A 21,965-nucleotide genomic window follows, 5' to 3' on the forward strand; every position below is an offset into this window, starting at 1 on the left:
TGCATCAAAAGTGATTTGTGGAAATTGAACTCATCCAATACATTCTTCACTGTCATCCTGATGCTGTGTTTGTGCTGATTACAATTGTGCTATTTAGACTATACAGATTGTTTAGAGCTGGTTGGGAAAGAATGGCCTCATCCTTTGTCCTAAACATTAGCTAATCAAAGCCTTTCTTTGCCTCTTGGTTGTTTGTGAGCCTGGTAACAGGGATCTGAACATGAATCTTTAGTACTCAAAATATCCCCTGAAAGCTGAACCTTCTATATCAGCTATATCTTAATCAGGACACTAGTTCTGTTAACACAATACTCTGTGATTATTTCTCTAGATGTATCTCATAGTTTTCCTGTTCTCTTGCAAGGAATTTAACAGGGCAGTCTCATCTTCTAATAGAGCATGTGAGCGTAACAACTTAGATGATTGCATTTGTGATGAAATATATATAGAGAGAGAGAGGTTATTTTGAAGATGCTTGGTAAGCTAACCTGACTGCTGAAGCTCCAACTAGAGATGTTGCAGGAGATTCCTGGGCATGCTGTCATGTTCTCCTCACTGAGCCACATTAGAGATTCATTTTTGTTTGTTACATTTTTGCCTAGCTTTTCCCCAAGACAGAAAGAAGTGTGTAGATACAGCCCTAATGGCGTTCTGTTTATGGAGCCCATAAAAACCTGAGGATAACCTCAATTTGTAGATAAGGCACAGAACAAGTAAACAGCTCAGGCATACAAGAATACAGTTGGTGCTGCCAGTATGTTTTATGCTTGAATGTTTTATTCAGGGCTCAGTTTAAACATAAGTTTTGTGCAGAGAGGGAGAATATCCATTGAAATTAATAAAACCAATACAGAACTTCTCCATAAGGAGAATTTCAATGTGTTTATCTTTAATTATGCATGTGCAAACGGGAAAATCAGGTCTTTTGAAAATCCTAAGGGATGTATTTTCTGCTTGGTGTAATTTTAATTCTAGTTTAGTTAGTTTGGAGATTTGTATAATTTCTCACTAGCTTCAAACAGCATGCAGGCATGCCAGTTCAGTTCTTGATCAGCAAATAGATGTAATATATTTGCTGGTACCATAGTTTATTAATTTCCCCCCTTAATTTCAGAGCTTCATACATCTGAGAGTGGCATGGTTGAAAATGAAGTCCCACCCCCGTTGCCTCCACATCCGAGTGACGAGCTGATCACAGATTATAATCACAGGTTTGAAAATGTTTACTGTGTATAATTTTATTTCTAGAAAGCAATAGGAATCCTTTTTCTTCATGTAAAAAACATTGTGCTTTATGTTGCTGAATTTGCAACAGAACATATTCATATATTGCTTAGATGTACAACTTTCCCAATCTTTAAGGCTTCTTATAACTATATGGTGATAGGTACATGGGTATTTTTAAATAAAAATGTTTATTTTGTACCTGCAACCCTATGTTGTCATTAAGTGTCATTTTCATATTCAAGTGGGTGGGGTGGAGGAAGCATGTTGTGTTGTTATTATTTTTAAAATTATAATTACTAAAATTCTTTGTAACATGTTTTAGAAATGTATAGTTTGTGACCTGGTCATCAATTTATTCCAGTTTCATAATTTTTATTTCTTTATTTAGAGTCCTTCACTTTACTGACTTTAAGTCCTCGAAGTCATGTACAAATAAAAAAATAGAATGCATAATGTACAAAAAATGGAACAATGTTTTCCACTGTAAAACTAAGGCTTGACATTAAAAACAACAGTGACATTAATTATTGAAAGCTATGCAGAACAATGTCCCCTGCACTAGCCAGCTAAATAGTAACTAAGAATAGAGCTTAGCATTTCTGAGAAAAGAGCTTTAAAGCTGGTATCCAGCTTCATGAAAAAAAATACCCTGGCTTGAGTCCCCACCACCTTTACCTTGTTAGAAAATAGAGCATGCACCAGGTGTTCAGTTCACAAAAATAAATTTCAGACAGGCTCACAAAAGGGAAAATGGTTTGACATAACCTAGCCCCACTTTGTTTAGAGCTTTATAGGTAAGAACTTAGTAACAAACTAGAAGTACTGCAGGTATTTCAAGACCACTATTAGGTAAAAAGCTCTGCCTTTTGCACCAGTTCGAACTTTTCAAAAAATGTTGTAGTCAGTCCCACGTGATCTAAATGTGAAGTGGCAAAGGCATTGATCACAGTGGTCAAATTTAGCACAACGCGTGCACCAGCCCAAGATGAGCAGTGCTAGGCATTATTGCCACCTGACCAAATCTAAATCTAAAGGGACTCTCAAATTGAGTATCAAATACTACCCTAGCCACAGGAGGTTCTATTGATTCATGGGGCCTTCCATCTACTGATCAACAGGACTTTCCATCTTGTCTGGATCAAACCTCAGTTTGTTTATCCAGCAGTCTGGACTCAAGACCAGGAATTTAACCCAGATAGAAGGGGAAGAAACCTCTCAAAATATGAGGTCATCACATGGTCAAAAATCTTACTTTAAAAAAGAACATTTGAACCTGATTGATAGTGTCCAAGAGTGATTTATTTATTTCGTATCAAAAGCATTGCATAAATAAATAAGAAGGGGAGCACAAGCAACTAAATAATTTTAGACCAAAAATTTGCAACAGCATTGTCTGTAGTTCTCTGTCTGTGCATGAGGCAGGGTATTGTGGGCATACAGATGCTCAGTTGCTTGTTCTGCTCCATAACCAGCCAAGGTGGAAGATTCTTCTAGATATTGCTATTTTGCCAGGCTGACTTTTGATCTCCCAACTCCACTACTGAGTCTGTTCAGGGACTTCCATGTTGCCCATTCTTTGTTTGCCCATGGAGGGTGATGAGGGACAGTGAAGACTTCTTCAGTGAAGTTGTTGCTACTGGTTACTTTAAAGGAGCCAGAACAAGGCTGTTTTTCAAAATATATATATCTCTAGCCTATATCATGAGACCCTAGGGTATCATACAAAGCATTAGCAATTTCCATCACCCAATTAATTAGCCTCTCTCTGATAGAACTTGCAAGTCAGGAGAGATGAAATGCATGGGGATGGCTTTAACTCTCCAAGCAACATTTTCATCACCTCCAGCTGAACAGGCTGGACATAACTCCATCCAGTGAAAACTGAATGTGTATTAAGAGTGAATTTCTGGTTAAATCAAGCACATAGAGAGCTGTAAGTTGTTTTCAGATTTAATCTGGAAATGAGTCAGTTGAAAATTTGATCGTTAAAGATGAAACATTTCAGGAGCTTAGTCCTGATTTTGCTGTCCTGTGTGCTTCTTTACATATCTGTTTTCTTTAACTTAGGGTGAGATATACATCGTCCCAGCAGGTTTATTCACTTTATTTAAAAATTGGGATAATGATACATGCATTCGGAGGTATCTGTTCCAGGCCTGCAGAACCTGCGGCCTTCCGGGTGTTTTGTCCTCCAACTTCCAGAAATCCTATCCAGCATCAGATAGTCAGGAATTTTGGGAGCTGAAGCCCGAAACACCTCGAGAGCCATAGGTTGTGCAGGTCTGTAAGACATTCCCTGAATAAAATCATAGTCAGTGCAAACAATAATCATACAAGAAATGTGACTGGCTGCAATGGGTACAATACTCTTACAATGGATGCGTGTTTTTGAGCATTTTTTCTCTGATGTGTTTTCCTTTTACAGCTCAATAGCAGATTCAGCAGCATATTTACCAGATCAGCACATCAACTTCAGATCTTTGACACTGGCCAAGCAGACAGAATCAATTAATCTGAAAGCCTCTAAGAGCATGGATCTTGGTAAGAAGAAATAGTGGGTAGAAACTAATAATCCCTTTTAGCCTCACTTCTTGATTTTGTTTCTCAAATATATACTGCTTGGAAACAACCTGTTGCTAGAGCTAAACTTGGCACAAGTAGAAAAATCTTCATTGTAGCACTATTTTTTATTTTAGAAATAAATGCCACTTGGTTCTAGAGAACAAAATCTAGAGAGGGTTTTTGAGTCTTGAACTCTGTGCAGTGAAATCAGATTTTAAACATGGAGCATATTGCTTGTTTCAGTGAAGTATAAAAAGGAACATCTTAAATAGAAATACTTCCTTGTCAACAACAAGAAATAATAAAGTTGAGAACTTCTTGGCTGACTTTTACAGACATGTGATTGGTGGCACCATTGTACCTAGCTAACCGAGCTCTGCGGAATGTATTGAAGTGTGGTTGAAAATAGTTTCCACCCTGTAAGCATAGCATATAACAATTTCATCTGAAATTGCTTTCTGTGGAGAAAGGTGGCAGATATTTTGCACACAGTTTCTGCCGGTTGCAGGTGGATATTTCAGCTTGAGCTTGTATTTTATCACCAGCCAGAGGAAATATTTTTGACAATCAGACTTTGTTCAATGCCACTGTGCTTTCTAGACCTGTATGTACCATCAGGTTCGGTGCCTCCTAACATTTGGACAGAATCGCAGGTCACAGTAATTGTCAGCACTGCATGTGCTTAGCTTTTTGGAAATGAAACATGTGGCTAAGGTTTTGAGAGTGGTCTTAAGAAGAAAATATGGAAGATTTTGATATCTTAAAGTAGAGGAGTATATTATTATAACTGTATCTCAGTGCTTATTCTCCATCTGCCACCTCATGTTGGTAGCACTTGTCGATAGTGGATCTTCTTTAGACATTGCAACACTACTAGTTCATGTCTGCAGAAAACATGTTACCATCAAAGGAAGGCACACATCTGAAAGCACATTTTCTGAATCTGTACATGTATGTGTATTTGAACTGGAGCCACTTTGATATGTTATAATATGTATTGCATAGATGAACTAAAGAAAAGAGAGCCCAGCTTTTTCTTAATGTATGGAAATTTCAGTCAAGACTGATTCTACAGTTTGCTCTTGGTTATATAAAGAGGAAGCTTGTAAAAACTATTCATGTCTCCTTTTTGGTTTCTGGAGTTGGATTTCTGGCACCATTCCAAATATAAAACTACCTTCTTGGACCTCAAGGAAAAGCATTTGGGGTCTTTGTGCATGTACAGCATTTTCAAAATGTTGTGCCTCAGTGCTTGGTTAGTTTTGGCTACTGACTGGTAGTCTTAAGTATGTGCAAATAATAATAATAATAATAATAATAATAATAACTTTATTTTTATACCCCGCCTCCATCTCCCCGAAGGGGACTCAGGGCGGCTTACATGGGGCCAAGCCCGAATAAAAACAGTAGCAGTATAAAACACAGCAATAGACAACAACTTGCACAATAAAAAAAATAAAAAATAAAAATAAAACATTAGCCAATAAAAAACAAGAACTAATAAAAACATGGATTAAAACTGAGAGATTGTAAAAGTAGACTGGGTAAAGTGCACCATATAAATATTGTAGACACAAGGTGACTGATAAAGTGCTGCAAATTCTGGAAGCGCAAATTGGGATGGGAATAGACCCTGTGTCTATATCGAGTTGACAAAGGTAAAAGGTGCAAACCGGTACAAGAATGGTCACAGATACAGATTGCTTCTGGATGAGCAATCTTTATCTAAAGGCTTGAGTAAAGAGCCAGGTTTTCAAGCTCTTTCTGAATGCTACCAGGGTGGGGGCTTGCCTGATTTCCCTGGGGAGCGAGTTCCAGAGCCGGGGGGCCACCACGGAGAAGGCCCTCTCTCTCGTCCCCACCAACCGTGCTTGTGACGGAGGTGGGAGCAAGAGGAGGGCCTCCCCCGACGAACGAAGAGATCGTGCAGGTTCGTAGGGGGAGAGGCGATCACTAAGGTAGGAGGGTCCCAAACCGTTCAGGGCTTTGTAGGTAATCACGTGCACCTTGAATTGGGTCCGGAAGGTGAACGGCAGCCAGTGGAGCTCCTTAAGCAGGAGGGTTGACCGCTCCCTATAATTTGCTCCAGTTAGAAGCAAGGCTGCCGAACGTTGAACTAGTTGGAGTTTCCGGGCCGTCTTCAAGGGCAGCCCCACGTAGAGTGCATTGCAATAGTCCAGTCTAGAGGTAACTAAGGCATGGACCACCGTGGCCAGATCAGACTTCACGAGGTAAGGTCGCAGTTGGCGCACAAGTTTTAATTGTGCAAAGGCCCTCCCGGCCACGGCCGACACCTGAGCATCAAGCGTCAGTGCTGAGTCCAGGAGGACCCCCAAACTGCGGACCTGCGCCTTCAGGGGGAGTGCGACCCCGTCAAGCACAGGTAGCCACCCAATACCCCGATCGGACATACGACTGACCTGGAGGACCTCTGTCTTGTCGGGATTAAGCTTCAGCTTATTCGCCCTCATCCAGCCCATCACAGCTGCCAAGCACTGGTTCAGTATCTGGGGGGCTTCCTTGGAGTTCGGTGGAAAGGAGTAGTAGAGTTGAGTGTCATCTGCGTAGAGATGGCACCGAACTCCAAAACTCCGGATGACCTCTCCCAGCGGTTTCATGTAGATGTTAAAAAGCATGGGGGACAGAATGGAACCTTGCGGGACCCCACAGGTCAAAGGCCAGGGGTCCGAGCAGGTGTCCCCCAGCTTCACCAACTGGGAACGGCCCTCCAGGAAGGACTGAAGCCACGACAGAGCCATGCCCCCAAGGCCCATCCCGGAGAGCCGTCCCAGAAGGATACCATGGTCGATGGTATCGAAAGCCGCTGAGATGTCCAAGAGAACCAGCAGGGTCACACTCCCCCTGTCCAGCTCCCTGCGGAGGTCATCCACCAAGGCGACCAAAGCCGTCTCAGTACTGTGACCAGGTCTAAAGCCAGACTGCGATGGGTCCAGAAAATCGGTGTCATCCAGGAAACCCTGGAGCTGCGAGGCAACCACCCGCTCCAGGACCTTGCCCAAGAAAGGGAGGTTCGAGATTGGTCTGTAGTTGTTTAGAATGGCCGAATCAAGGGAGGCCTTCTTCAATATAGGCCTCACTATGGCCTGTTTGAGGACAGATGGAAATTTGCCTTGATCCAAAGAGGCATTAATTATCATCACAAACCACTCTACCAACCCTCCTCTGGCCGATTTAATTAGCCACGAGGGGCAAGGGTCTGCAGAGCAAGTGGTCGCTCCCACCGCCCCAAGGATCCTGTCCACGAAATAGAACACAATCGGCAATATAAGAAATTGTCTTAATCTAAATAGAAAAGCTAAATACTTAAAAGATTGTAAAATGTCAAAATACAATAAATGCTTCTTTGGGAGTAACCTTAAAGTTACAAATTGTGAAAAATATCTAGTTATACCAAAACATTTTCAAAACTTCCCAGCAAAGACTATATCTGAATTGCATGCAAATAGATGCAATTCAGATATACTGTACTTTCACTTTTGAAAATTTGACCATGAGATCTTCTTAAGGTTTGGATAGAGGGGCATTGGCCAGCAATAACCATATCACTGTTTATTTTCCATCAGTTATCATTCCTTGCTTGTTCCACCAAATTTTAATAGAAGAGGAATCAATTTCTAGAATGCTTATTCTTCCTGAAATTCTGCCAGCTCTTTCCTGATTTTCTTCTATAACCCTTTATGGCAGTGGTTCCTAACCTTTTCTTGACCAGGGACCACTTTGAGCAGTGACTACTCTCCAACATCAGTACCAAAAGGCTTACGAATCAGTTTTTGGTCAACCTTAGATTCGGTTTGGTTATTTGGGGTGCTGATTCAGAAAATTGCATTGAATGGACCACACCAGCTCTCGTTTCTGGTACACAAATATGCCATCCAGTAGTTGCCATCTGCTCACCCATAGAAAACCTTATTGAATAATCTGGAGCTGATGTGGTCTATCCAATGCAATTTTCTGAATCAGCATCCCAAATAACCCCAGGGACAGGCCTAAAAACTCCCGCTTCCAGGCGCCACATGGAACGGCTATGCTCAGGGGGAGGGAGGGGGAGGAGAAGCAGTAACCAGGAAGCTTGTTGTTGCACCTTTGTGGGTAGTCAGCCTCTCCCCTCCCGACATCCCCTTGCCTTGACACTATGAGAGGGTTTCACGAGACCAGTCGCCCTCATTGCAGTGGTCTAGTAACGGTGAGGCTGCAGACCGTATTTTAGTTCTTGGGGACCACTGGTGATCCGTGGACCACACAGGTTGGGAACCACTGCTTTATGGGGATTAATTGAATATTGTGGATTTTTTTAAAAGTTCTGATTGACTAGTTTAAATTTCTTACCAAATTGTGTTCTTTTCATTTATTATATTACATTGCCCTGATAATAAAACAATAAGAACTATCTCCTATATTAAATTCACACATCTGAGGAAGACAGATAAATGTTTCAAGACTGTTGAATTACAAAGTATCACAGTTGAAAGAAATTTGAAACCTTTCCTGTCAAACCTAAGGAACTCTTCAGCAGATCCTACCCATGAGTTTCAGCTAGTTCTCTCCACAATGTTTAAATCTTTCCTTATGGAAAATGGATAACAGGGATTCTTAGGATTCCATACTGGTTGCTGAGTTGTGTCTTTGTTCAGTTCATATATAGAATTGCAATGGCCCTGACTGAATCACTGGATGATGGACAATCTAAAGTAGTCAGCATATCTGCAGAACTAGGACATTCAAATTAAAAACAGCAAGAACAAAGTATTTGTAGTTGATATAATTTTTGTTCCACCTGCTTTTTGCTGAATTTTATGTATGCAAATGTTTATTTTGCAAAAGGGAATTCTTCTCCCAGAAGCTTTAAAAAGGGCAGGCTTCAGAGCATGGTGGGGGTGGCAGGATAAAAAGATATGTTTGGGTAAAAATATTTTCCTGGCTAACAAAAATAGTTCCTCTCCTAATGCTTTGAAGCTTGCTGACAGCATAAACCAGTTCAAATGTTCAATCAGGTTGCTCAACTGGTGGCATAACTATCTCAGACATGAAGGAATTGATACACAAAGTACCTGAATATATTTTTATATTCAGTAATTTTTATAGCCAAAGCCATATGCAAAAGAGATGTGTTCACCATTTCCCATGAACGTTAATTATTTATATACTAAGAATTTGTTTACTGAAACTGGAGAGCTTATGTTGGCGTAATTAGATTTTAGACATTCATTCTCTAGTTAACTAACTGGAACTAATCTCTCACTTTTTGTGATCTAGCTACAAAACAGGGATGAAAGTACCCTTCTTGCAGAAATCCTAGATGTGTAACTATTATGAAGCTCCTTGAACAATAATTATTGATTCCTAAATGCAATGATGAATAAGCACCCTTGCATAATCAGATTAAGTCTGCAATATGCCCGATAATTTATGAAGACAGAAGCTCATGGATTCAATATTGGCTAGCAATGGCTTTTGAGGCAAGGGCAACGTCTTCAAAATACTGATTAAATTTTGTAGCTTAGTGGGAATTTTAGACAACCAATGAGAGACCACTAAAAAACCGTTAAAAGTACAACAGTTTAGTTTAAAAAGATATTAGCCATTTTCATTCGAATGTTATGTTAGTGAGATGAGATATGTATGAATCTTTTGCTTCCAGTGAGTGCAATCAGGCCTAAACACAGATTGCCATTTTATCCAAACAAAGAAAGTTTGTGGGAAAAAATAATATCATACTGTGGTTTGAAGTTGGTTTAACATCCTAGTTTATTCTGAAAATGATAACCGTAATTTCCTGATGTGGACAACACAGGAAATCGTGGTTGATTAAAGACTTCCTGGATTAATTGTTTATGCGCAAAAGAAAACACAAAGAGGATTTGAATATCTTTTAAAAAATGAAGTGTGAAGTCTGCTAAAACTTAAAACTTTAAGACATTAAATTCAAGTTATTCCCTATCCAGCCCCTAATAATAAATAATAATGTGATTTGTCAGCTGGTGTTTAGATAACCAGAAAATTTTGACATTCGTTACTTTGACATGCCAAACTCTGTCATGAACTTCAATCTATCATTTTATTAATGAATACTTTATACAGAAAAAATAAACTGATTTATATCTTTTTATGAAAACAAATATGCTTTCCTGCTAAATGGTTCTCATTGGTGCAGTTATGACAGTTCAACCTATTATTTGATACTATATGGAATCAAACTTTTTATGTATACAATTTTATGTATAAAATTTCCCATATTGTTTGATAAACAAATCCTGTCTATCTGTTTTAAAAAAGACAATTGTTATGTTCAGTGACACTGAATATAAGCTCTTGACTATGTTATGAGGCAGGTCATGATGACTGTAGGTGAGCAACCTTGTGTAGGCATATTCTCATTGAAAGGGTTGCCACAGAAATGAGGATTCCATACCCCATTTCTTACATTTTAAGCGCTTTTAAGCTTTTTAAAATTTTGTGCTTTTTAAACGAATGGTTGGTAATTTTAGCTCTGTTCTGTTTTACCTTGTATTTTGAGCTTCCTTGGCTCCCACTTCAGGAGAAATTGAGATAATAATATTATTGCCAGGTTTTGCCATCAGCAATAAGGGAGAGCCAAAATTAATGACAAGCTGGGTGGACAATCAGGAAATAGCTTATTAATAAGTGTGTGTTCTATCTAAATGCCAAATAAAAATGATTTCAATTAACTTAGCAATGCATTTACGTGTAAAATTAACATCTTGTTGACATTCATAAATTAAATGATGCACACATATCTCTCTTTATAAAAGGCACCAACACCCAAATACATTTTTGTCATCCCATTCAATCTAAATAAAACTTTCCAACCATCAGTTAAAAGACATTTGCCAGTCTATAAGGAGATGCTTTCTGACTCTCAAATAAATGAAACCTTTACAATAAAGGACACCTGGCAACCCTAGATAAAATATTTTAAATAAATGAATAGGACCAGAAAATGTGGCTGAAAACAGGCTGATGGATTCCAGAGAGTAAAAGCTTAGAAGGCAAAATGTTGGACATCTCATGACTTTTAAAAATTTTGTCAGAAGCAACTTGAGAACATACTGTAAGTTGCTTCTGGTGTGAGAGAATTGGCCGTCTATAGAGACATTGCCCAGGGGACGCATGCATGTGTTATCATCCTGCTGGGAAGCTTATCTTATGTCCCCACAAGCTATAGCTGACAGACGGGAGCTCACCCTTCTCACAGAGTCAAACCTGAAACCTTCAGATCAGCGACCCAACCTTAAGGTCAGCAGTTCAGCCAGCACAAGGGTTTAACCCATTACACCACTGCGGCTCTGACTACTTGATGAGTATATAAAGAGCTTCCTTGACACTGTGTTAGACCATTGGTCCAGTCAGTGTTGCTAAACTGATTGGTTCCTTTTATTATAAGGTGAGTTCACAACTGGTTATTAAATCCAATCCAGAACACAAATGATCTCAACTAGCACTGGAGCAACCAATTATCCTGGGTGGATCCGTTGTATTATGTGTTATTGCCCAGATGATCCAATTGTATTGAGGCTCCATCAGCCCTGTTGGACCCTCACCTCAATGTCTGTGTCACTAACAGTGCTCCCAGCAGAACACAGATCTCTGTGCAAGCTTCTGGTTGTGCATCTGAATGACCAGGAAGAAAAAAAGGGGAGGTCTCACAACCTTTTTTCTGATCATGCAAAACAGGTTACCCACAATGACTAAGAGCTCACATAGAGCTCTGTGTCTGGCTGGGAGCAACGGCTACATTGGGATCCATCTTTCTCTGTGCTTGTCATTGCAGGAAAAGGACATTGGTGCAGGCGTCCTGCCTGGACAGTGGACTGGTCTGAACTGGACCCAATCCAGCTGTTCAGGCTGCCCCAAACCTGCTAGGCACTTTAGATATTCCAGCAAACTTAATTTGTAAAATCATAATGTAATTTTATGTTTTTAGCTTATCCAATGTTCTGCCAGCCCATTGATGTTGGATAAGACTCTACTGTAGTTGCATATAATGCCCATATAGACTTGCCTTTAGTCTCTTGTGGCAGCCTTTGGGATTGAATAAGAGATTTCCTACTTGCAAAACATATGCCCTCCATCAAGCTAAAGCCTTTCTCTTAAGAGGAAGATCTGTCACCATTATATTTCAGTACATATCATGTTTCTTGGTATCTAAGGGCTGCAAGAGGTAAAAGTGTGCTTAATGTCTATGAACTTTCCATGACATCTGAACTAGTCAAGTCAATCAGTGTCAAATGCTTTACCATATACATCATAGATTACAATTAGATATTCTGTTATACAAAATGACCTCACATAATATACGATACCTTACAAAGTGGCTTTAGGTAAGATTGTATCTAATTGCAATATAATACAATAATAATCAAAATATTACCTGGAATGAGTAATTTCCCCACAAGGCAACCTCTGATCATTTTCCACCTCTAGCAGTTTATTGTATTTATTAATACATAGTTTTGCAATACAGACAATCCCCAAGGTACGAACAAAATAGATTCTGTAGGTTTGTTCTTAAGTTCAATTTGTATGTAAGTCAGAACAGGTCCATTTAAAGTGTAACTTCAGATATCTATCTATCTATCTTTGGATAGCACCCCTGTGGAGTTTGTTTTGCTGTCTGTGCCCCTGTTCAGAAAAATTCACCTCACTTTCTGTCCCTGATTGGATTTTGGAAAAAAAAAAAAAAAGCTTATTGTGGAGAGATTGGTGAGAAAGCTTCAGTGGAGACACAATTTCCACTGGATAACTCTTCCAAAAGTGAATTTCCTTTTCGAGGGGTAGATTTCTCTCACTTCCTGTTGTCTCAGTCCAGTAAGTTTTATGTTTGTAACTTGGGGACTACCTATTCTGCAATCCCTGGCATGATGAAAAAACTGCTTGAGCCACTTTCAAAAAGCAAATATCAGTGGCAGAGTCAGGAGCAGGCAGTGGGTGCTGTTCACAATTTTCTGCTCAGCAGGAGAAAATTCAATGGAATCCACTGTCCTTATTTTGCATAAGGAAATGCTTAGATTCCAGATGCATGTGCTCGTCCCTTTGAGGAGAGAATGGTCCCAAGGCTCAGTTTGGGAACATACTCTTGCTTTGCTCAACTGTTGTTTAGGAATTTTGACTCAAGTGTCAAAGTTGTGCATTCTTCCATTTCTTCCTTTCCTTGAATTTCATTTCTACGCTTCAGAGATTTATTGTGAGCTACTAACCAGGAGTCATAGACTCACAGAATTGGAAGAGAGTCCCAACCTTCAGGCTAGAAGCATATTGGATAAATTGATTGGTATTTATTGCTCATGTGAGAGAATCTGTGGTGATACCTATTTCTGTCTATGGATGGAATTAAGTTCTTCTGCTGGAAGCCTCATATTATAGTGCCAGAAGTTTGTGGACATCTGTTTGTATGAACTTCAGTCAGGTGTATTTGCCTTTCTTCATAGTATTGCCACTTACCCTTAAGGCAGTGGTTCTCAACCTGTGGGTCCCCAGGTGTTTTGGCCTACAACAGTTTACCAGCTGTTAGGATTTCTGGGAGTTGAAGGCCAAAACTTCTGTGTACCCACAAGTTGAGAATCATTGCCTTAGGGAGTGTGGTCATGTAGAATTTTATTAAATGCATCTCTTCAACTATATGTGAGGTGTTTATTGTTGATGGTTGTAGAAATAAATAAGTAGAAGTTTTATCACAGTTTCTGAATCAAGATAAACCCTGCAGTATAATAAAATGTCACACAAGCTTGTGCAACAAGTAACAGTATCTTTACTTCAATTCAAAAGTTCAAACAGGGCAACAATATATTCAACAGTCGGCTTGTGCAACAAATAAGAGTATATTTACTTCAGTTCAAAAGTTCAAACAGGACAACAATATATATAACAGTCTTTCTGAATTCACATAGAGAACATAGAGATAAACAGTCCCTTTCAAATAGCCTTTGAATATGCCTCATTTGCCATATAAATAATCAGGCTTCGGAGAGTATGGCAGGCATTTCTTTCCTGACCATTTTCAGTCAGTGCTTTCTTCCCTCACCTAGATGAAAGTGGCAGTTAAAACCGTTTGTCTCACCAACAAGCTAGAGACAGCAGCCAATCAGAATTCTGGCTCCTGACTGCCTCAGCCAATCAGCTGTGGCCACATGCCCATTCCAGTTAACTCACCACATGATGGTGCCTCTTTTACAAATCATCACATTTATATCTTAGTCATACCACAGAATTGACAATTTCATATGAGGACCTGATACATTTCTCTAAAAAGTTGCCATTTTAAGTCTGAAATTAACTTTTCACTTTGCCTTTATACTGCTTGGTTTTGATAGTTCTTGACATAGTGCCTTTGTGGTGTTTGCCTGGATTAGGAGTTAAAGAGCTTGAAGTGTAGCTAAAAGATTAATATATAGGAGCACTGAATCATTGTGGGTCACATGGTTGTGATGCTGTGTAATGTCCCTCTGACAGTCTTCTGTGCCACATGCCTAGAAGCATTGTTCTTGGGAAAGATGGGTGCATATCAACGTAAAAGTGATTTGTTTTGATTACAATATGCTGTGTGGTGCATCCTGGATGCTACAGTCCAGAAAGGTACCTTTTCCACCCAATTGTGGCATAAATATATGCTTCAATTATACAGCACTGTCAATATATTGGCATCACCAACCATACAGTAAAGCAGACCCCAGCTTGGAGAGCTTGCTGCCTTTAATTGAAAACAGAAAAGATACAGCAGAAAAGGAAGGGATGAAGAGAAGAGTGAACAGAGGACCAATATGTGATCGATTGATTCAGTTACACACATTGGGACATTGGAAAGTGTGTCAAAACTTTCAGGACAAAGCTAAGTTGGTTTAAGTATTTATAGGAAGCAAGAAATGTAGCATCCTTAGGTGTCTTGGAAGGCAGTTTTGGGCATAAGAAGCAACAAGAGAGAAAAGGTATGTTTTTTTGTGGGAAATAGGAAACCTTCCAACATCCAATGGTGATTGAGATTGAGAAAGAAAAAGCCTAATTTTTAGTAGCAGGGACAGTTTTGAACAGTGAACATTTTGAAACAAACAGTGCCACAGAATTTGTGCCTAGTAGAATATTTCTTCTAAATCCTCAGTAGCCATTGTGTTCTGTTATTCCATTTGCCTAGCTATTTGTCTTTGCAATCATTCTGTGTTATTGCCAAGGCATTGCCCAATAATTGCTGGAAACCTATGAACATTTTGTCCAAACGTGCTCCATTGGAAGCAAAAGTGGGGATGAATAACCACCAATTCATTCTGCTTTTGTATCTACACTAGTTTGGAAGGGCTAATCACAAACATAAGCTTCTAAAATGCTTTTTCCTTCCAAAATTGAAATTATTTCGGAAGTTAAGCTGCTCTGCATGTGTATTCCGGGTTATTATTTTGATTTGATGTTTACATTTGACAGTTCTTTGAATAAAACCATGGAAAACAGTTTCTTTTCACCTCTTCCTTCACTCCCATCTGCAAAATCCTTTGTTGCTTACTTTTAAAAAATCAGTTTCCAATTTAATTGTATACATCTAATTAAAAATGTTTAACTAACATTTGTTTTTGCATAAGGTGATTTAATACTACCAAGGCTTAAACGAAAAAGGGATTGTGTTTTCAGTCATTTGCATGTTACTGTTAAATTTTTATCTTCCAAAGTGGGTGAAATGAGAGAATCATTATTTTGGCATCAGAGAAATGTACAAGTATAGCGTATGGTCTTATCACCACCCGTCATGATGAGTGGGGTTTTTTTTTGTCTCTGGCTCAAGTGTTATCTCTGTGTAATCTAAGGAGACTGGCTCACAATTTCCCCATCTTTGCAATGCAGACTCTTCTTAGAAACAGAGAAATTCAGAGCAATGGGTTCAAATTACAGGAAAGGAGATTTCCCCTGAAAGCCATACTGGAGGACCTAGAGATTCCTAGAGAGAACAGTGCTCTAGCAATCTGTAGGTCCTCCAGTGCAGTTCTCACTGGAAGTACACCATTGAGTCATGCTGTATAAAGCAGAGATTCCTACTAAGGTATTCTCTAGTCTAAGGTAAAATAAATAGCATTTTTTAAAATTAATGGGCTTTTCCTTTCAGGGGGATCTTATGCTTCTAACCCCAGTAAATATGGATGGCTGACTGTCAGATGAACAGTCCCAAATGCTGTTTTAATCTGGAAATCTACCTGGATGCATGACTTAGTTTGGAATCCCATGCTGCAATTCTTTGATGATAATAGAGCAAAACATCAAGATTTGGATCTTTCAGATATTCTTGCCAAATAAATGGCTGAGCTAAAAATGGCCAAGGGAACGGAGCAGCTCTAAATAACTAAGCTAGTCAAGCTGTTAAAGGAGTTAACTAGAGGTGAAGGAGTTGAAACTCAGGGGAGATTGCCCTTGGATAAGTATGAGTTCTTCTTGGCATCTGTTACTTGGGATAACTAATTATGCAAATAATGGTATGATTCCTATTTGGAATATGTAAATGTGGATGCAGTTTAGAAGCCACTGACCTGGCAGTGCCTACAGGAAGAAGACAGAAGTAGCAGGTGGCTAAAGCAATCTTTCCTGTCACTGAGAACTAGGCATTTTAAATTGTGTGAGTGTGTGTATGTTGTTAACAAGCCCAAAATTACAGGATCCTGCTTTCTGTATTTCATTTCTATCAATAGAGTTGGATCAGAGTTTAGTTACTATGTTTTCCCTTGTGCATGAAATGCCATAGGGCACACAGACCTAGACCTTGTCAGACAATTCCAAGGCTTGAACTTTGAGCCTTTGCTTTACAGACCTGAAAATTACAATCCATTTAATTTAGAACAGTAGCTGTGCGGCTGGTTTGTTCTTACTTTTGCAAATAAGCAAGGCAAATGATATATCTGAGTGTTATCAGAGTTCGGAAAGGAAATGAGGGGAAATGGCTAATTACCGTGCAATTTATTGTAAGGATGATGCCACTTCCTATTCATGCACAATAGGACAGTTGTATAGACAATAATTGCCACATTATGCACTAAAAATGCATTAACTGTGTCACGTGTGCACCAGTGTTCTTCTCCAGCTGCATGACAAAATTAGTTTTCCCAAGTTGTAGCAGAAGACCAATATCATTTCTAAAAAGCCTAGTATTTTATTATTTATATTAATATCACTTATTGTTTTCTGTAAACTTGCACGAAAGTACTTTGGGCTATGTACAAATGATCTGTACGTACCACAGCCCTGGGAATTGCATTCACTAACATGAAAGCCCTGTTAGCTTTAGCCTGCAGCTAAATAGAGAATTGAATAATATTAATGAATAGCTATTTTGTTGTATGTCAGCTCAAACAAAATACCTGGCAATGTTATGGTAGGCTAATGTCAGTCTGCATATATATTCCCTGTCAGAGTAGGCACGCTTTCTCTCATGTTTTTGATTTTTACATTGTGTCAAGTTCTTCAGCATATACTTTTCAGTATATATAGTATGTTTATAACTCATTTTGTCTTTATTTACACTTCCAAAGTAAAGTCTTTTTTCCCATTTGAGAAAGTGAAGACCACGCCATATCAAAATGAACTGTTAAATTTCTCAAGAGCATTACAAATGTTCCCATGATTAATAAGCAACATTTACTTCAGCAAACCATATGATTTGAAAAATACTGTTGTACATTTGACTGCAACTGGGAACTGACTAATAGATTTTTCACCCACATCGTGCTATCTTTAATTTGAATATCAACGGAAGTACCTAGCTGAGTTTTTGATTTCAATAACAAACGGCTAAAATGTGCAATATTATTATTTAGTAATATGATTTCTAAAGGTTTTCATGCACCACCTGGAGCCTGCTTGATTGAATGTCAATAGAATCTACGGCCCCTTTGTGCTTGTAGCTTGGGTCATGAAGAGCTACTGCTGAACTTTGCAGCAACAGCAAACTTAACATTATGCAGTGGAGCTCTAGTGTAGCAATAGTTTCTGCACACCATGTATATATGGTCAGAGCTTTTAATTTGTACAGGCAGAACAGGAAAAATATTGAGGTTGTGGATGTGCCTTCAAGTTGTCTGTTGACTATGGTGACCCCTTGTATTTCATACTCAGAGGTGATTTTGCCCATCTGTTCCTCTGAAATATATAGTTCAAGGCAATTAATTAATTTTCAACAGCTAAATTCAAATTTATGTCAGATATTATAACATTCAGAAAACTATGGAGAGACCACTTCAGTCTCTGAAGATATTTTCTTGCTCTTTGAAGGTCACCATACATTTTGAAGGGACAATCCAGTGTGAAATTGCTGAATTAGAATGTGTTATGAAGTTTGATTCTATCTATTGAAGCTTGAATTGAGATAATGGTTTCCTGTCTGAGTACATCCAAGTCTAATTAACATAGGCATGCTGTTATGACTGGTTATTTTGCTCATCTTCAGCTATACATATAATTGTTACTGACTGTTCTTTTTTATTTCATTGCTATCTGACCTCATTATCTACAATTTTCCAATTATGTTTCTATATACCAGATGAAGTACATTCTCTACCACAATAAATCTGTTAAATTTTAAGGTGCCAAAAGTCACTAACTACTAATGCTTAATATGGCCATCTGCTTCAACCTAACAAAATGAATATAATGTTGCCCATATCAGTAGTACCAAGGACCTCTCTTCAGACTACAACATGTAAGCACTGTTATGCCATGCTCAAAAGTCAAACTGTTTCCCAAGAATGCAGGGCCACAATGCAGTAACACAATGCAAATGTAGTTCAATTCAGAATGTGCCCTGGCCTTATATGTCTCCTACTCTTTTCTCCCATTTCCTCTGTGTCTTGTCTTTCCTTATGCAAAGTTTAACATGGCGTCTGAGACAAATTACAGGCCACACATTACTGTATGTCCAAATTGTGATTTTTAAAACTTTTGCTTTGAAAAGAGCTCTGCAGCTGTGAAAGTTTGAGAACCCCTAGTTTATACAATAGCTACATCAAAGCTTTGCAAGCCCCTTCCTTTTTGCTCAGGCATGGGCAAACTTTTTAAGGGAGGGCATATGCAGGAGAGTGTGGTGGTCCACCACGCCCTCCTGACAAGAGGAGAATTTCACACATGGCTGCCCAGGGATCTCAGAAGACCCTTCGGACTGCCTCATCCCTACTCTCAGCCCTGGGATGTGATAGCCTGCCATGTTTCTAGGTTGAGAGGACAGGGAGACTCGAGGCTGCCAAGAGCTCTCCAGAGAGCACTTGGAAGCTGTGTGTCTCTGTCTTAGCCTTTCTCTAAGCCTGGGGATGCCCAAGCTAAGAGGAGGGCCCAGACAGATGAGGGCCAGATGAAAGAATCCAAGAGGGCGCATCCAGCCCGCAGGCATTCCTTCATGCTTGCTTTGTTAAAATAACCTAGAACTTCCCATTGATATGAGATAAATGTATCTTTATTAGGTTGGTTTTATAATCATGATGTATACAATATCATAAACCCCAAATTGTATAATTTTGCTGCCAAGTGCCAGTCTATCTATCTATCTATCTATCTATCTATCTATCTATCTATCTATCTATATAAAATATACACTACTCACAGATTTATTTCTTTATGTGAGGGAGAACTTGAGGATTTATGCTAAGATAGGATAGAGGAGAGCCACCAGTGGCACAGTGTGTTAAAGTGCTGAGCTCCTGAACTTGCAGACTAAAAGGTCACAGGTTCAAATTCGGGGAGTGGAGTGAGCGCCCGCTGTTAGCTCTAGCTTGTGCCAACCTAGCAGTTCGAAAATATGCAAATGTGAGTAGATCAATAGATACTGCTCCAGCGGGAAGGTAATGGCGCTCCATGCAGTCATGCCGGCCACATGACCTTGGAGATGTCTACAGACAACGCTGGCTCTTTGGCTTAGAAATGGAGATGAGCACCAACCCCCAGAGTTGGACACGACTGGACTTAACATCACGGGAAACCTTTAACTTTACCTTTTTAAAGGTAGGATAGAATATTATGTTCTCAAACAGAAGTATTTTGTGTATGGAAATCTATTCCACTATGATAGTATAGACATGTTTTAGAGTTTGAGTCAGACTGTGAAGATTTTAAGTGGAAACAGGAAATATTTTTACTTATTTCTATTACACTTATTATGATTACTCTAAGTGGATAATATTGTATTAAGATTTAGGAATTTTTATTTTCACATTGTTTCTCACCACAGATGCATGATGAATGTGAGAAAAAGAGAGAATGAAGGGGGAACTCTTCACAGTGTACTGTTAAAGAGGAAAATTGTACTAAAAGTACAGACAGTTCCCAAGCTACAAACAAGATATGTTCTATAGGTTCTTAAGTTGAATTTTTCTTAAGTCGGAACAGGTACATTTTTAAAGTATCAGTTCCAACTTAAGCCATATATACACACACGCACACAGAGCACACACTTTAGATACTGGGGAACCTGGAGATTTTGCTAGGAATGTCTAGGTCAGTGGTTCTCAACCTGTGGGTCCCCAGGTGTTTTGGCCTACAATTCCCAGAAAGGATTTCTGGGAGATGAAGCCCAAAATATCTGGGGACTCACAGATTAAGAACCACTGATCTAGATTCTCTAGGGAGACTTTATGATCATATTCTATTGCCGTTTATATTCTATTGACTGTTGGGAAACATTTTTTTTTCATGTCAGAAGCAATTTGCGAAATTGCAAGTTGCTTCTGGTGTGAAAGAATCAGCCGCCTGCAAGGACGTTGCCCAGGTGACACCCAGATGTTTTGATATTTTTGCCATCCTTGTGGGAGGCTTCTCTCGTGTCCCCTCATGGAGCTAGAGCTGATAGAGGGAGCCCATCCACAGGCCCCCCGGGTTGGATTCGAACTGGCAACCTTCAGGTCATCAGTCCTGCCAGCACAAGGATTTAACTCACTGCACCATTGGGGGCTCCGCCGGTGGAAATGGTTACTGTGAAAAAGGAAAATGAAGAAACCTTTCTTAAGGTACGGTTGCTATTATTTGTGTTTGACCGCAAATAGTAAAAGAGGCAACAATGATCAGACTTGCAGAATTTTGATTTGGCTCAGTCATTCTTGGATAAAATCTTGATGAAATAAAATAAAAATAAGTATTTGACAGATTTTTAGAGTATAAGGGGAAATGTGTTACAGTAAGTAGTAACAGGATCAGATATATATGTGTGTGTTAAGGAAAACCTTATGGCTTTAATTATTATGAACAACTGCTGATGTAGGTCAGCAAGCAAGCTTGGACCACACCCGGTGGGGCATAACCGTATGGATGTTAGAATACAGTTTGGTGATGCTGAATTAACAAGGACTTAACAGCAATGCTCCTTGCTATGATGGAATAGCTATTTGGTTGTTTTATGTTCTACTCCTTTATTTGGATGAAGAAGCCTTACTCTATGCTACTTACAAGGACTATGTAAGTTTGTTGAGCTATTTGATTTTGTATCTCTGCTGACACGAGTAAAGATTTTTTTGTTCCTTTTATTTTTGTTTGTGTGTCTATTGCATTGGACCTGACTGATATCTGCTTATGCGCAACAAAATGGAGGAGGCAAGAAGTGGAAGAATATGATAATTACCTTATTTTCCCTGGAAATAAGGGCACTGTGTATTAGTCTAATAACTGAAAATAATTTTAAGATGTTAAAAATCTGCATGTGATTTAATAATACAGTATTCATTAGCACCCATTAGCACTGGAGATTTAAGGTAAAAATCTAAATTAGCAAACTTGGTGTAGCAGTGTGGTAAGAAAAACCCCTCACATATGCCTGTAATATAAATCATGGCCCAGTGGTGCTGGATAAGTTGATTCTTTCCCTCTGACTTTGTTCAGTGAGAAGTTTTGTGACAAAGGGACGGTGGTTATGTCATGAAAACTGAGCGGAAGTGATAATGGCATGCCGCAAGTTCAATTAAGATTTAGATTATTAATGTTTTACAGTATTCCATTGCAAGGAGATTATTCTGCTTCATTTAGTGTATGAGGAAGGAGGTGTAGCGACAAAGGTGTAAAATAAGCTATGATGGCCTTAATTAACAGTGCATTACTTAGGAATGAGAGGCGGAGGTGCTATAAAGTAAAAAAAGAACAATTTGCATTAACTTGGTGATAACAATACATCATGCAGCCTAAGCGTGGAAAGTGGAAAG

General features: G+C 39.1%; 1 protein-coding gene across 4 annotated transcripts in view; it reads left to right on the top strand.

The window, feature by feature from the left end:
- Positions 1-21,965, top strand: part of pard3b (par-3 family cell polarity regulator beta) — a 691,700-nt gene that overhangs the window by 348,777 nt on the left and 320,958 nt on the right. For all 4 annotated transcript variants that reach the window (XR_010002345.1, XM_062969128.1, XM_008114949.3 and 1 more), the window contains 2 exons: positions 1,115-1,211; positions 3,653-3,768. Coding sequence is in view for 3 of the 4 variants with exons in the window: in XM_062969128.1 (XP_062825198.1) it covers positions 1,115-1,211; positions 3,653-3,768 (213 nt within the window). In the remaining variant the exon portion in view is untranslated. The remainder of the gene's footprint in view (positions 1-1,114; positions 1,212-3,652; positions 3,769-21,965) is intronic.

This window comes from Anolis carolinensis, chromosome 1 (genome assembly GCF_035594765.1).
Source record: "Anolis carolinensis isolate JA03-04 chromosome 1, rAnoCar3.1.pri, whole genome shotgun sequence".
Taxonomy (NCBI): domain Eukaryota; kingdom Metazoa; phylum Chordata; class Lepidosauria; order Squamata; family Dactyloidae; genus Anolis; species Anolis carolinensis.